The sequence below is a fragment of the Carcharodon carcharias genome, chromosome 30, assembly GCF_017639515.1.
Source record: "Carcharodon carcharias isolate sCarCar2 chromosome 30, sCarCar2.pri, whole genome shotgun sequence".
Lineage (NCBI taxonomy): Eukaryota > Metazoa > Chordata > Chondrichthyes > Lamniformes > Lamnidae > Carcharodon > Carcharodon carcharias.
The window spans coordinates 20,067,520-20,082,516 of NC_054496.1; the positions used below are offsets into that span (position 1 = coordinate 20,067,520).

Below are 14,997 nucleotides of genomic sequence, written 5' to 3' on the forward strand. Positions count from 1 at the left end.
TCTTTCCCATTATCCAGTCATCACTGCTGTTCAATGTTACTGTTGGGTAAGGACATGCCTGGGCTCAATTGTGATGACCCTCATTGTTGGAAAGCCTTACTTATCAATTATCTACTGATGCGCCTTGAATTACCTTACAGATCAAAGGGTAGAGAAGAAACCATGGAAAAGCAAGAAATAAGTTAGAAGCTCCTGCCAAAGACACCAGAGCAGAGAGCTGTTCAAAGGCTTTTGAAAGCAGGATAAGCCCTGTGGTACACCAAGTGACCACATGGGCAGAGAAGGAGAGATCTTTGAGGGGATGGTGTTTATTAGTGTAACAAACTGGAAACAGTCCCATAGAAATGGATTGCCAAGAAGAAACTTGGGAAGAGATGGAATGGTGGGCAATCACAGGGGAAACTGAGAGAGAGAGTGAAGCATGCCGTCACAGTCTAACACCATGCATAAAGATTGGTTGCTTGGGAAACACGCTGTAGGGTGGCTGATACCTAAAAAAAACTGGTGGAAGAGTCAGCAGCTTCAACAGACAACGGCAGAATATTGAAAAGAGGAAATACTGCCTCGCCTGTATCAGTGATACCAATATTGACACCATGCTCCAACTTCTTAAACATTTACCTCATTATTAACAAACCTGTGAATACTTCCAGCTTAACTTTATGCTCTCATGATTTGTGTTATGCCTTTCTGCCAACATTTGCCATTGAAAGTGCCAATGTAAACTTTGAGAATGGAGATCTTGTATGTAAACGGTAGCCTGTAACAATGTAGTTACATGTTCTGGCCAGAAGGTGGCACGTGCAGTGAGTTTCTCAAGTATCTGCAAATTCTGTCACCATCTTGTGTAACTATACGTCAGAACTTATGCTTATTAGCAGACTATGATCAATGCTATTGGTAATTTATTAGTAAAATAACAGATTGTATCAGAAACCTTGGCAATGTGCAGCCTTTAGTGGGTGAAAGAGCATTTATGTCCTGCTGTGTACTATACCTGGGTTTCATACAATGCCATTAGCACTGCGAAGCTGGTTAGGTGTGAGCACTTGCAAATGGTGTGTGTCATGTTAGACTTTATCACAGTGCAGCCCTGCCGGGACCAATGGCTTCCAACTCCCGTGCGGTTTAAGGCGATGCAGACCACTTGGACTCGAGGTTTCTTCTCCTAGATCAAGGGAACAATAAGTCAACGTCACTTTTTAGATTTTACTCAGCAGACTAATTCAGTGCTCAGTCACCTACATAAGGAGGCACACTGCCTTAGCACCAGCAGCATGTCTCCACTCCACCTTGCGCCTGTTACAACACAGCAACCTTTCTCGATTGTTCGGGTGAGCTGGTCCTGGTGAAACGGGCAGAACCAGTGCTCTTGTGTGGGGTTAAATGGTGAATCCCCAGCACATGCTTGGGTAAGCCCTGGTTCTGCAAGCCCATGCCACGGTGGAACTTAGTTAAGTGGGGTGTGTTTAAGCGGAGAGAGAGTGTGTGTACCCCATTTTGAATAGGGACATGGATCTCTCCGTACATGTAATGTGTTGAGTTTCTCTTTGTGCCAGAGGAAAGGGGTGATTAATTCTGGTTAAAAGCTGGAAATCTGAAACAAAAACAGAAAATGCTGGAAAAACTCAGTACGGACTCGAAACGTTAACTATGTCTTTCTCTCCACAGATGCTCTCAGGCCTGCTGAATTTGTCCAGCATTTTCTGTTTTTGTGATTGGTTCTGGTTCTGGTTTCTATGACCTTCTGGCATAACAGGAAGAAGGTGAGACGTAACAGGTTTTAAGTAGGCACAGAGATTAGGGAAAGGAAGCAGGAGTGGGAAGGAACAAGAAAGGGAGGTCTGTTTTGTGGAGGGCAGGAGTGAACCCCCACTGGTGGCGTCATTCTGAACCACACATCAGCCATCCAAGCTCACCGAGTCTCTAGCTGTGTTAAACTATGGAGAAAGTCTTGCCGCTCCTAAGGAAGACCAAATCTCGTGGCCATAAAAATAAGGTTAGTTACTAATGAACGCAATCGGGAATTCAGGAGAAGTATCTTTAACCTGAGAATGGAATTTGCTGCCACAAGGTATAATTGAGACAAATGGTAAAGATGTGTTTAGGTGGAAGCTGTATAAGTACATGAGAGGGGGTGGGGGGAACAAAAAGAAGAATCTGCTGATAGAAGGAAGGATGATCATGTTGGGGTATAAATGCCCAGGCAGACGATTTGGGCCAAATGGCCTCTTTCTATAGACGTGCTGTATCTCAACGCAACGCCTCACTGACCTTTTCGTTTCGGAACGTGATGTTGATGGGTTCGACGAGGGCCTGTCTGTTTTTACGGGTCGAGGCGATTGTCAGCACGTGAGAGTTCAGCCGCATATTCTCCTCTTCGTGGTCCAAGGAGCCATTAAGCACGGAGTCCATCTGAGAGAAGGCGATCAGTGCCACGCCAGCCAAGCCTGCCAGCGTAAAGTGAACGGTCAACACTACCCCGGCTGCACAGTTTCTATAGCAATCGCTCCCTCCCCCAGCCCTGCGGCCTGTTAGTGATTCTGGCCTAGTCAAGGCATAGGTCCGCATAAATGGTTTGGGATGTGCACTTGGTAAGACTAGTTTAGACTTAGACTTGGTTCCTCTAGTCTGCCTGGGGCAATGGGCAGCAAGACTCCGCCATCAGCCCCGGTCTATCGCAATCTCTTTTGCTCCAGCCCAGGTGGTATCCAGCTCTGGGAGATCCGCCTTAAATATACTTTGCCGAGTCCTCTTTGACCAGCCCCGTTTTCTTCATCTGGTGGTGCCCATTCTACTGCCACTCTGGTGGGGCATATGTCCAGGAGACAAAACACGTGTCCTGCCAGCCTCAGTCGTCTCTCCGTCAGGTTGGCTTGTGGACACAATGACCAGTCCTCTGTAGCACTTCCTTGTTGGTGGTGCCATCTCTCCTGGTGATACCCAGGATCTAATGCAGGCAGCCCCTAGTGAAAGACATCCAACCTGCCTGATACCTTCTCTGCTCTTTTCGATGTCTCGCTGGCATAGATTGTGGGCGGTACCACTGTGGACATTTAGAGGCGGACAAAGGGCAAAATTGTTTTTGGTCTGTTGGGTCGATGTGGCTGAACATTCCCACCTCTAAGTTAGAGGTAATGGGAAGAAACCTAATTGTGGGGCTTGATCTAGGCACTGAGGTGCAGTACTGAGGGAGTGCTACATTGTCAGAGGTGTTGTCTGGAGTCTTATGGAGGTGACGGGGTTCTCAGCTACTGTCTGGAGAGCTGACTAGAGCCTCACGTTGCCTGTGCCTACCACAGGGTAAGACCTACCACATCATGTGACACTTAGCCACGTGGCAGGCCAGTATTGGGGCTTCCCCTGGGGCCATTGACACCGGGGTGAGGGCGGGGGTCGGGGAGACCTGCCCGCCAAGAGCTGCCAAACAATCAGAGGCCGTAAGCTGCATTGAACAGCAGCGCCATTATGGGAGGCGGTAGGGGTGACTGCTGCCCATTTACACCCACTTGAGGCTGAGGACTGTCACTGGATCTCAGGCCACATATAACGTGGTGGGGGAGGGGAGAGAGGGTCAGCTGCCAAAGCAATGCGGGTGCTTCTCAGCGGGCCTCTCCCTTCCTGACGCTGGGCCCCTCAAACAGGCACTGAGTGCCGTTGAACGGGGAACCCCTAGGTTTTGCTTGTCACGTTCCTCAGGTGACCAGGCCCCTGCCCATCGCTGGGTTAACACCAGCAATGGTGCAATGAGGCCTTTAAGTGGGCTGCACACAAATAGGCTGTTGTATTCCTTACATTACGACAGAAGTAATCTGCCGGCTGTAAAGCATTAAATGGAAGTTTTCCTCTCTTTCTATGTAAAAGATTCCATGTCAAAGAAGAACAAGGAAGCTCTCCCCAGTATCCTGGTTACTATTGCTCCTTAAACCAACATCACTAAACACCGACTACTTAGTCATTCACCACAATTCTTGACAGAGGGACCTTCGTGTGAACGGTCGTTCACATTTAGCCATGTGGCTCAATGTCACAATTAACTGATGAAATGAATCTCCTCAGCGTTAACCACGGAAGCAACACATTTTGCAGGTAAGCTCCACAATGTCGCTCCGTTTGCTTAAAATCAACCAGCCGGCTTGGTGCGAATCAAACATGAACTTTAAAACGACCAGTTCAGTTCCCAGGAAGGTGCTAATAGCAGCCAGTCGCACGGGGAGATTTACCGGGACAATTTGGGGAAGGTTTGGACGCAGGGCAGACAGGAGCAGGCCTGCCAGGCAGGGTTGTGAAAGAAAGGAGGCACTTTTTGGGGGGTAGATTTTGGTTTTAATCCATTGTTATTGAAAATATTATGTCAATTAAAGAGATAAATAATTGAACGGCCAAATTACTGAGTGGCTGCTGTGACTGAAATTCAATTAATTAATAATAAATCTGGAATATAAAGCTAGACTCAGTAACGGTGGCCATGAATCATCGATTGTCATTAAAAACCCACCTGGTTCACTAATGCCCCTTAGGGAAGGAAATCTGCCATCCTTACCCGGTCTGGCCTACATGTGACTCCAGACCCACAGCGATGTGGTTGACTCTTAACCTACCTCTGAAATAAGCCACTCAGGTCGAGAGCAGCTAGAGGTGGGGAGTTTGTAGCATAGTGGCACTGTCACTAGACTAGCATTCTAGAGACTGTGGTTAATGCTGTGGGGACTGGATTCAAATCCCACTACAGTAGATGGTGAAATATAAATTAAAATCTAGTATTAAAGTCTGATGAATGACCATGAAATCGTTGTTATAAAAGTTCATCTGATTTACCAATATCCAGGCCCCCTGTCTGGTTTACATGTGACTCTTACATAAACAAGGGCAAATGATGCCCACATCCTATGAATAAAGTAAACTGTCACCTTGCTCACAATCTAAGTGTTGTGACATTACTACAGTTACAAACCCCACTTGGACTTCAGGGGGTGAATCTTAACCTCTCTGGGCAGGTGATCCATGGGCTCACTGAGTACTGCAGGGACACTTCCAGTGCTCTCTGCTAAGTGGATTTTACATTTCACCCAATATTAGAGAGTGGGTGAGGTGGGCAAATCCTGCCAATTTCCCCCATGAGTGAGTTAGGCTAAAAAATATAAATACCCTTGGCACAGCCACAGTTGCAAATATTTGAGATGATAAAAAGAGGGTTACCGGAATCTTCTTCGTCAGTGACCGCCCGCCAGTGAATGTCCATCTGGTTTCCCTTCGCTGAGAGGGATGTTGTTTCCATATCTGAAATGTTGTGACCTCGCAGCACCTCCATTTGAACTTCTATAAAAACAAAGACCAAGTAGGGTTGCCAGTCATGATTCAATGTATTCCTGGAGGTTTCACCCCATAGCTTGCCCCCACTCTCCAGCCATTAGTTGGCCAACACGTCCATCCTTGTGATGCACTGCCTTCCTACGCCAGTTGGAAAGCAAAAAGACTCGCTAGCCGATTGGATGATGTTTGACCGTCAGCCAAATATCCGTTTTCAAAGGAAATGACAAAACAAAAAAACCACACACAAGCTTTTTCTACATCCCTATGACTTCTTCCCTTCAGGATTGTACACAGCAGGGTCCGGGAGACCCCTCTTCACTTCCTGGAGACTCCAGGCCAATCCTGGAGTGTTCGCAACCTTCACCAAAAGGGGGATAAGTTTTAGTGACAGCGTAGCAATGAATAGTGAAGTTATGAACTTTAAATGGCCAGTTCAATTCCCGGGAAGGCTGTAATACCGGCCAGTCGCACGGGGAGATTTACCGGGATAATTTGGGGAAGGTTTGGACGCAGGGCAGACAGGAGCAGGCCTGCCAGACAAGGTTGTGAAAGCAAGGAGGCATTTTTTTGGGGGTAGATTTTGGTTTTAATCCATTGTTATCAAAAATATTATGTCAATTAAAGAGATAAATGATCGGATGGCCAAATTACTGAGTGGCTGTTGTAACTGAAATTCAATTAATTAATAATAAATCTGGAAGTTAACCCTCTATATGTGTATCAAACACAGCTTGGAACACTCCCTGAATAAAAGACTCTTCTTTGTATGACTGGGAATGTTTGACCAATTTTCTCCATCCCACATGGGTTGACTCTTAAGAAAATTGGAAAGGGGAAGCCTTTCAGCCCCTCGAACCTGTTCTGTCATTCAATCAGCTCATGCCTGATCTATATTTCAACTCCATTGGACCCACCATGGATCTGTTACCCTTAATACACTTGCCTAACAAAAATCTATCAAATCTCAAGTTGTGAAATTTTGAGTTGACACCCATCCCCTCTTCGGATAAGATGTTAAACTGAGGCCCCGCTGCTCTCCAAAGCAATTGTAAAAGATTCCATGGCCTATTTCAGAGAAGAGCTAGTGAGTTCCCTTTGCTGTCCTGGACAGTATTTAACTCTCTATCAACATCACTAAAACAGACAATCTGGTTACTATCAAATTGCTGTTTCTGGGAGCTCGCTGTGTGCAAATTGGCTGCCGCACTTCCTTCATTACAACAGTGACCACACTTCAAAAAGTACATCATTGGCTGTCAAGTTCTTTGAGGGGTCTGGCGGTCACGTTGGTTGCGAGCTTCTTTCAAGTCTTCCAATTTTTAGGCTTATAATAGTCATGTTGTGCACCGCCTAATGACTATTTTTTAATAAGCCTCACATAATAATCCCCCCTCTTTGTCTCTTGTTGGGAAAACAGAATACTAAGAGCTCTGAATCCTCTTCTGATGAACGGTCATTGCAACCTGAGACAGTAACTCTGTTTCTCTCCACAGACGCTGCCTGGCCTGCTGAGCATTTCCAGCATTTTTTTTTTTTTGCCTTCGTTTCTGCATAATGGGCCTCAGCTCGGTTTCCCAGTTCAAATCACAGAGTGCCCTATAACCCCTTTGACCCCCAAGGTAATTTGGCGGAGCTGGACCTGCCCGCTCCCATGGCACCTTACCTATGTTGCCAAAGGACATGTTCTTTTTCTCCTGGTCACTAAGCGTGTACGTCACAGCCATCACTGAGTTCTCCATGGACTGCAGGGACACCTCCAGCGCTCTCTGCCGATCCTGCGCTCCCAGGTTTTCCATCAGGGAATGGTTTCTCAGAAGCTCGTTGGTTAACGACGTGAGGTTCTGCGGGATTCAAACAGTCCCATCAGTGTGGCTACAACCTATTTTCTTAAGGGTCGTTAACTAGGGTCCGGCATTCCCACTCCAAATTTAAATGAATATGTATGCAGAAGTACAAATGTATATTTAAAGAGGGACAAAATTAGGCCTAGGCAATGTCCGGCTCATTAAAAATGGCAAATAATACAATGGACAGGTGAGTAGTAGGCTAGAGAAACACCTGTATAGCAACAGTAATATTTTTTATTCTTTCATAGGCTGTGGGCTTCGCTGGCTGGGCCAGCATTTATTGCCTATTTCTAGTTGCCCTTGAGAAGGCGGTGGTGAGCTGTCTTCTTGAACAGCTGCAGTCCATGTGGTGTAGGTATACCCACAGTGCTGTTAGGGAGGGAGGATTTTGACCCAGTGACAGTGAAGGAACAGCGATATATTTCCAAGTCAGGATGGTGTGTGACTTGGAGGGGAACTTCCAGGTGGTGGTGTGCCCACGTAATTCCTGCCCTCGTTCTTCTAGATGGTAGAGGTCGTGGGTTTGGAAGGTGCTATCGAAGGAGTCTTGGTGAGTTGCTGCAATGCATCTTGTAGATGGTAAACAATTTACCACATGGATTGCAGATCCATGTTCAAGAAGGGTGCTCACCATCCCCTTCTCAAGGGCAATTAGGGATGGGCAATAAATATTGGCCTTGCCAGCGATGCCCACATCCTGTGAAAGAATAAAGAAAAGAACAAGGCGAATGGATTGAGTTTTGGGCAGTGATGAGTTGCAGTTTCTGATTGTTGGGAACGTTAGGATCAGGAGGAGGACATTCAACCCCTCAAATAGATGACACCTGACCTGCTCCTCAATTCCATTTTCTCAACTTTGCTCCACATCTCTCGATACACTAACCTAACCAACACCGATTAATCACAATCTTGAGAGTTCCAGATGTGTCCCAGCATGTTGGTCAAGGCAGTTTCAGATTTCCATAACCTTTAGTATAAAACAGGCCTTCCTGATTTCCTTCCTGAATGGCCTAGCTGTAATTTGAAGATTTTGTCCTCTCGGTCCTGAGTCCTTGCAGGGGAAATAGTTTCTTCATTTCTACCCCTTTTAATGTGTTAAACACCTCAATCAAGTCACTCATCAACAACACTCAAGAAGCTCGACACTATCCAGGACAAAGTAATGGTCTCGATTAGCACCCCATCTACCACCTTCAACATTCATCCCCTCCACCACTGACGCACAGTGGGAGATGTGTACCATCTACAAGATGCACTGCAGGAAATCACCAAGGCTCTTTCGACAGCACCTTCCAAACCCGAACCTCTACCACCTGCAAGGACAAGGGCAACAGACACATGGGAACACCACCACCTGCAAGCTGCCCTCCAAGTCACACACCATCCTGACTTGGAAATATATCGCCGTTCCTTCACTGTCGCTGGGTCAAAATCCTGGAACTCCCTCCCTAACAGCACTGTGGGTGTACCTACACCACATGGACTGCAGCGGTTCAAGAAGGCAGCTCACCACCACCTTCCAGGGCAATTAGGGATGGGGAATAAATGCTGGCCTAGCCAGCGACGTTCACATCCCATGAATGAATAAAACAAAAACTCTCAGCTGTACATCTTCAAGTGAATACAAACCAAGTTTAAGCATCTTGGCCTCATAATTTAACCCTCTAAGCCCAGGTACCAATTCTGGTAAATCTTCATCCGCACTCACAGTCAGACCAGTACATTCTGCATGAAGTGTGGTATCTGAAGCTGAAAGCGTCACTCCTGACCAAGGTATTTATGCAGCTGAAGCATAACTTCCTAATTTCCTGTCTTTGTTATTCCAGTCATCTTGAACTAGAGGCCAAAATTCAATGTTTTTGATTGCTTTCTACTAACTGATTCATGTACTCGGACACCCAAATCTCTTTAGAAAATACTTACATTTTTGTTTTTATTTGCAGCTGTTGCCGAGAGATGCCTCAACACCCAGTTGATACCTAACTCTTCACATTTTGAGTTGCGCATAAGTCTCACAACGAGCACCAACTTTCTTGAGCTCCACATTACCAATGATGCCTTGTGGATAGCCGGAGGCTTATCAGAATATTGGTGTTACGCTGGTTATGCTTTATGAAGCGCGAATCTAAATTTGGCAATATACCCAAGACCCACCCATGTTGTAGCTGCAAATCTTATGCAAATAAAATAGATGCAAGCCTTGGTTTTGTGGTGGCACTCTTGGCCTGAGTCAAAGCTTGTGGGTCCAAGTTTCACTTGATCACAAAATCTAGACTGGCAATTTTTCTATTTGTTCCTGGCCTGTGGGCATCGCTGAAAATGCAGGCATTTGTTGCCCTTGAGAAGGTGGTGGTGAGCCATCTTCTTGAACCAAGGTAGTCTATCTGGATGGAGGTGCCATTAGGTCAGGAGTTCCAGGATTTTGACCCAGTGCATTACTGAGCGCCGCACTGTCGGAGGTGCCATTTTCCTCTCTCTCAAGTGGGCATAAAAGACCCCGCGGCACTCCTTTGAAGCAGAATAGGGAAGATCTACCCTCCCTGCATCCCACCACACCCTCCGTCCCAACCTGTGTCCTGGCCGATATTTATCCCATAACCAATGATCAGATCATCACTGATCGTTATCTCATCTCTGCTTGTGGGATCTTGCTGTGTGCTTCTGTCTGCTGCATTACAGCAGTGCAGGCACTTCATAAGTCTTTTGTTGGTTCAACATACTTTGGGATGTCTTGGGGTCATGAAAGATGATAGAAATGCAAATTCTTTCTATCTAGCATTCTTTGGAAAATAGGCCCAAAACCCAAGCTTGTGTCATACTTGAAAATGCTACAAGCATGCACATTAAATTGGGTGCTGTAACAATCACCTCCCTCCGCATCCTGACCCCTCATTGACCAGTGGGTAGATGCACTGTCTGATGTATTACTGACCCTCAGAGCCCCTTCAATCTCTGAAATAGTACGTAAAGCTACACTGAGAGTCTGTGCCTTGCAAAAGGGAAGGCATGGGAGCCAAGATCCAAGATTGTGGTCCACTGGTTCCTGCACATCTGGTGAGTGGAAATTTAGGATAGAGATGAGATAGAAAAGCCATAGAGATGGTTGCATAGCCTGAGCTAGTCACTCCCTGAGCTAATACATGGGGAGAAAATGGGCCGATTAAGGGAGGGACTGGGGAGCTAATGAAAAGTGTTTAATTGTGTAGATGTTTCCACTTGTAGGTGGAACCAGAACCAGAGGCCATGAATGTAAGGTAGTCACTTATAAATCCAAGTGGGGATTCAGGAGAAACATCTTCACCAGGAGAGTGGGTAAAATGTAGAACTTGCTACCACCCGGAGTAGTTGAGTCAGATAGCATAGATACATTTAAGGGAGAGCTAGATAAGGACATGAGGGGGCAAAAGAAGAAGCAGGTTATGTTGATGGGGTTAGGTGAAGAGGGTTGGTAGGAGGCTTATGTAGAGCATATAGACAGGCATGGACCAGTTGGGCTGAGTGACCTGTATCTGTGCTGTAAATACTGAGTAATAGCCACTGCTTATTCTGACCCATCTTTGCTTGGGGGTGAAAAAGACAATTGGTAAAAAGAAATGAATTGCAACCGAGGTCTCAAATCAGAGTTCTGTGTTTGAGGCAAGCATAGGAACCATTTCTAAATAATGTTCCAAGTGAGTCCAATCTCCCCTTCGCGCTGCTTACCATCAGATACTGCTCAGAGTCAAAATCCTCTTCACTGTGTAACTTCTCACACACATTGTGACCATGGAAGAAGCTGATGACCGAGCAGTATGGAGTGTCAACCTCATGTACAGGCTCAGGAGTTGAACTGGTCTCCTGGAAAGAGAGAGAGAGAAACAGAGAGTCAAATCCATATACTTTAGTACATTAGAAGATACAAGGGCAGCAGTTCCATGGCACATAGCTACATGTGCACAAGCCATGACTGTTATGTGTAATTCTCAGGAAGAATATTATTGCCATGCACTAGGCACCATCCTAACTCTTAGCCTGAAGACATATTATTGAGTTACTGGATGTTCGATGATACCACACATGGGGTGTTGCGGATTACAATCTGCATGGAGCAGACAGTACGGTTGCCAACTGTGATTAGATGTTATTCCTGGAGATTTCAGCAAATGACTTGCCCCCACACTCCAGTCATTTGTGGCCAACACATCCATCCTTATGTCTTCCTCCACCAATTGGAAAGCAAAAAGTCTTATTGCCCGATTGGATGATGCTTGACTGTCAGCCAAACAGCCTTTTTTTGCCCACTTTTAATATTTTTATACTTGGTAAAGAGAAACGTTCAAAGAAAATTACAGAGAAAAGACAATCTTTTTTAATGTCCCGATGATTTTTCTCCAGTGTTGCACACAGTAGAGTGCTGGAGATTGATCTTCAATTCCCAGAGTCTCCAGACAAATCCTGGAGGGTTGGCAACCCTGCGGAAAAAAGGGGTGCACATTCTTGCGTGAAGGTTATGGAAAGAAATTTGTGATTATATTTTTGGTTCCGGGACAAATTACTTACTAAATGGATAGTTTGAGTCTGTGTATAATTGGCAGCAAATAGGTCTCTAACATGAAAAAAACCTTGCATAGAATGCACATTTCATATAAATATTAAATCCACTTCCCTTTCCCACCTTCTCAGTCAAACTCTGTTGACAACACCTTCATTATAATCTTCCAATGCACAAGTGCAATGCTCCTAGAGATTTTTTAAATTTACCCCTGAGGTGTGGCTGGCACTGGAAAAACAACATTCATTGCCTGAGACAGTCATTTAGTATTGGACTGGAGTCACAAGTAGACCAAACCAGGTAGGCATGGCAGGATCCCGTTTGCTGAAGGACATTAGTGCACCAGTTGGACTTTGAGAACAAGCTGGCCAAGAATACAGTCAAAATCTTGTGTGGAGCTTGCACTTCCTTCAGTTGTCACACTTCCGACTTGTCAAACTGTCCCACCATGCTCTCACATGACAATGCCCTGTTGTTTGCAAACACCATCTCCTCTAACTCGCCGTGAGCAATGCCACAGGCCGTCTGCTAGTAAAGAAACAAATGTGTTCCACTCATATGTCACAGCTATACAAATTAATGTGTGTCAGCGACCTTAAGGATTGGACAGCTCAGACCCTTGCAGCTGTAGAATTCTTCTAACTTGAACTCACCTAAAACTCTGCTTCCCGTATCCTAATGTACAATCCCAATCTCAAAGGCAATGAGGGATGGGCAATAAAAATGCTGGCCTAGCCATCGAAGCCCATATCTTGTGAAATTTTTTTTTAAAAAAGTGCTGATCCCCCATCAGCCCTGTGCTTATTGATCGTTCCCGGTCTAGCAAAGTCTCGGTTTTGAAATTCTCATCCTTGATCGCAAATCTGTCCAAGGTCTCAACCCTCCCTAACTCTGTAAACTTCTCCAGCCCTAAAACCCTCTGAGAACAAGTCTCTAATTCTTTTCCCCTGTGTTGCCCAATTTTAATCACTCCTCCATTGGCTGCCTGGGCCCTAAGCTTTGCAATTCCCTTCATAAACCTCTCTCTTTCTCTCTCCTCCGTGAAGATGCTTCTTAAAACCTACTTCACTTCCTGTCTAAAACTCCCTTGTGTGGCTCTGTGTCAAACTTTGCTTGATAACGCTCCTGCAAAGCATCTTGCGATATTTTAATATGTTAAGGCACGATTTAAAGCAAGTTCTTATTCAAAATGTGCTTCATTGAAATATCTGGACATTTTATCAGGAGCAATTAAAAGATAAAAGGTATAACTGAAACTTGCTTTCATGACCAGTTCCTCAGATACCAAATGAATTAAAAATCCCTCCACCTGGTGATAATTATTGAGGTCTCTTTTCTGTTTAAGCATAAGCACTTGTTAATCTTCCTTTATAACACTTACATCAGAAGCACAGCATTATTTTTCTCAATGGGTGAGAATTAGGCTGTATTAGAAGCATAATTTAAATCTTCAAATGTGGGTAACACTCATTTCTTCCATGACACCGGCTGCCTTCACTTTGTTCCAATGTTAAAATCAAGTCCCGCCCACGAGCCACATAAGTGACATTGTTTTGAGGTTTATTTCCTACCTGTCCTTTTTAGCATTATCTATTTCAGTTCTAAGATTAGAATATTACTTTTTTTTCCCAAACGATATTTGACATTTGTACCTCACCTGGTACTACAAAGAACATTAAGTGGCTCCTTCCGACAAGCTGAGAACGTAATGTTATTTATTAGTGTAATGCAAGTCAAGGTTATACAAGGTTGGGGAGCTAGTGGCATCGTGGTGTTGTCACTGGGCTAGTACTCTAGAGACCCAGGGTAATGCTCCTGGGTTTGAATCCCATGGTGACAGATTGTGAAATTTGAATTTAACAATAAAAAAAATCTGGAATTAAAAGTCTGATGACCATGAAACCTGTTTGCAAATCTGTCCAAAGTCTCACCCCTTCCTACCTCTGTAATCTTTTCCAGCCCTAAAACCCCCAGAGAACAAGTCTCTAATTTGTTTCCCAATTTTAATCACTCCTCCACTGGCTGCCTGTTGATGATTGTCATAAAAACCCATCTTGTTTACTAATGTCCTTTCAGGAAGGAAATGTGCTGTCCTTACCTGGTTTGGCCTACGTGACTCCAGGCCATGTGGTTGACTGTTAAGTGCCCTCTGAAGAAGGGCAATTAGGGAGGGGCAATAAATGCTGGCCTAGCCAGCGATGCCCATATCCCATGAATGAATTAAAAAAAAAAACCATCAAGCCTGCTCAATCCAGAGTCTATGTTTTTCCTTTTATTATTTATTAATTCATGGGATGTGGGAATCACTGGCAAGGTCAGCATTTAATGTCCATCCCTGGTCTCCTTGGAGAAGTTGGTGATGAGCTGCCTTCCTCAGCAGCTGCGGCCCACCTGGTGAAAGGGCTGCTCAGAAAATGAAGGAAAGGTGATATCGTTCCAGGTGTGTGAATTGGAGGGGAACTTGTAGGTGGTGGTGTTCCCAGGTGTCTGCTGCTCTTGTCCTCCTAGATAGTTGAGGCTGCGGGATTGGTCGCTGCTGAAGGAATTGCTGCTGTGCATCTTGTGGATGGGGCACAGTGTGCGCCAGTAGTGGAAAGAGTGAATGGCTAAGGTGATGATGGATGGGTGATTATTTTATCAAAAGGGACATCCTCTTCAAACCATCTCTTGATCTCCTGTTTTAAGGGGAACTAAAGGGTCAATTCACTGATCCCACACTCGCAGAGGTGAACTAGACATAGAGAGCTCAGATCGGACAATACAGCTACAGTGTTGTAGTCCTGTCCCAACTTATACTCACTAGGAGCATGAGATTGGTTGCTTCAGGTTCTTCTCCCTCACAGCCACTGAGGCATAAAACTAGGTAATGTTTTTAACAACTCTAACCCTCAACCTCCCTTCTCAACTGATATCAATGGAGGAGTCCATAGACCCAAGCCAATTACCTTCTCTAAGGGTCTAAACAATGTTCTCAATGAGCTCCTTGTGTCAATCATCGCTCAAAGGGTAGCCCTCTCAATTGAGTCAGGTGTTTGTAGGTTCAAGCTTTGCTCCAGAGACCTGAGCACAAAATCTAGGTTCCAATACAGTACTGAGGGACTGCTGCCACTGTCAGACGTGTTGTCTTTCAGATGAGAAGTCAAATCAAGGCCCCATTTTCTCTCTCAAGTGGACGTGAGAAATCCCATAGCATTATTTCAAAGAACATGGGAGTTCTCCCCAGTGTCCTGGACAATGTTTATTCCTGAACAAACCAATGATCATGATGACATTGCAAGTTTGTTATACACAAATTGGTTGAGTTTA

General features: G+C 45.1%; 1 protein-coding gene across 1 annotated transcript in view; it reads right to left on the reverse strand.

Annotated features, from left to right (window-relative positions):
- The window catches only part of LOC121271332 (adhesion G protein-coupled receptor E1-like), an 80,407-nt gene that overhangs the window by 18,881 nt on the left and 46,529 nt on the right, over positions 1–14,997 (reverse strand). The window contains exons 8-12 of the mRNA XM_041177271.1: positions 10,863–10,997; positions 6,977–7,154; positions 5,200–5,319; positions 2,275–2,450; positions 998–1,168 (exon numbers count right to left, since the gene is read on the reverse strand). Coding sequence (XP_041033205.1) covers positions 998–1,168; positions 2,275–2,450; positions 5,200–5,319; positions 6,977–7,154; positions 10,863–10,997 — 780 coding nt within the window. The remainder of the gene's footprint in view (positions 1–997; positions 1,169–2,274; positions 2,451–5,199; positions 5,320–6,976; positions 7,155–10,862; positions 10,998–14,997) is intronic.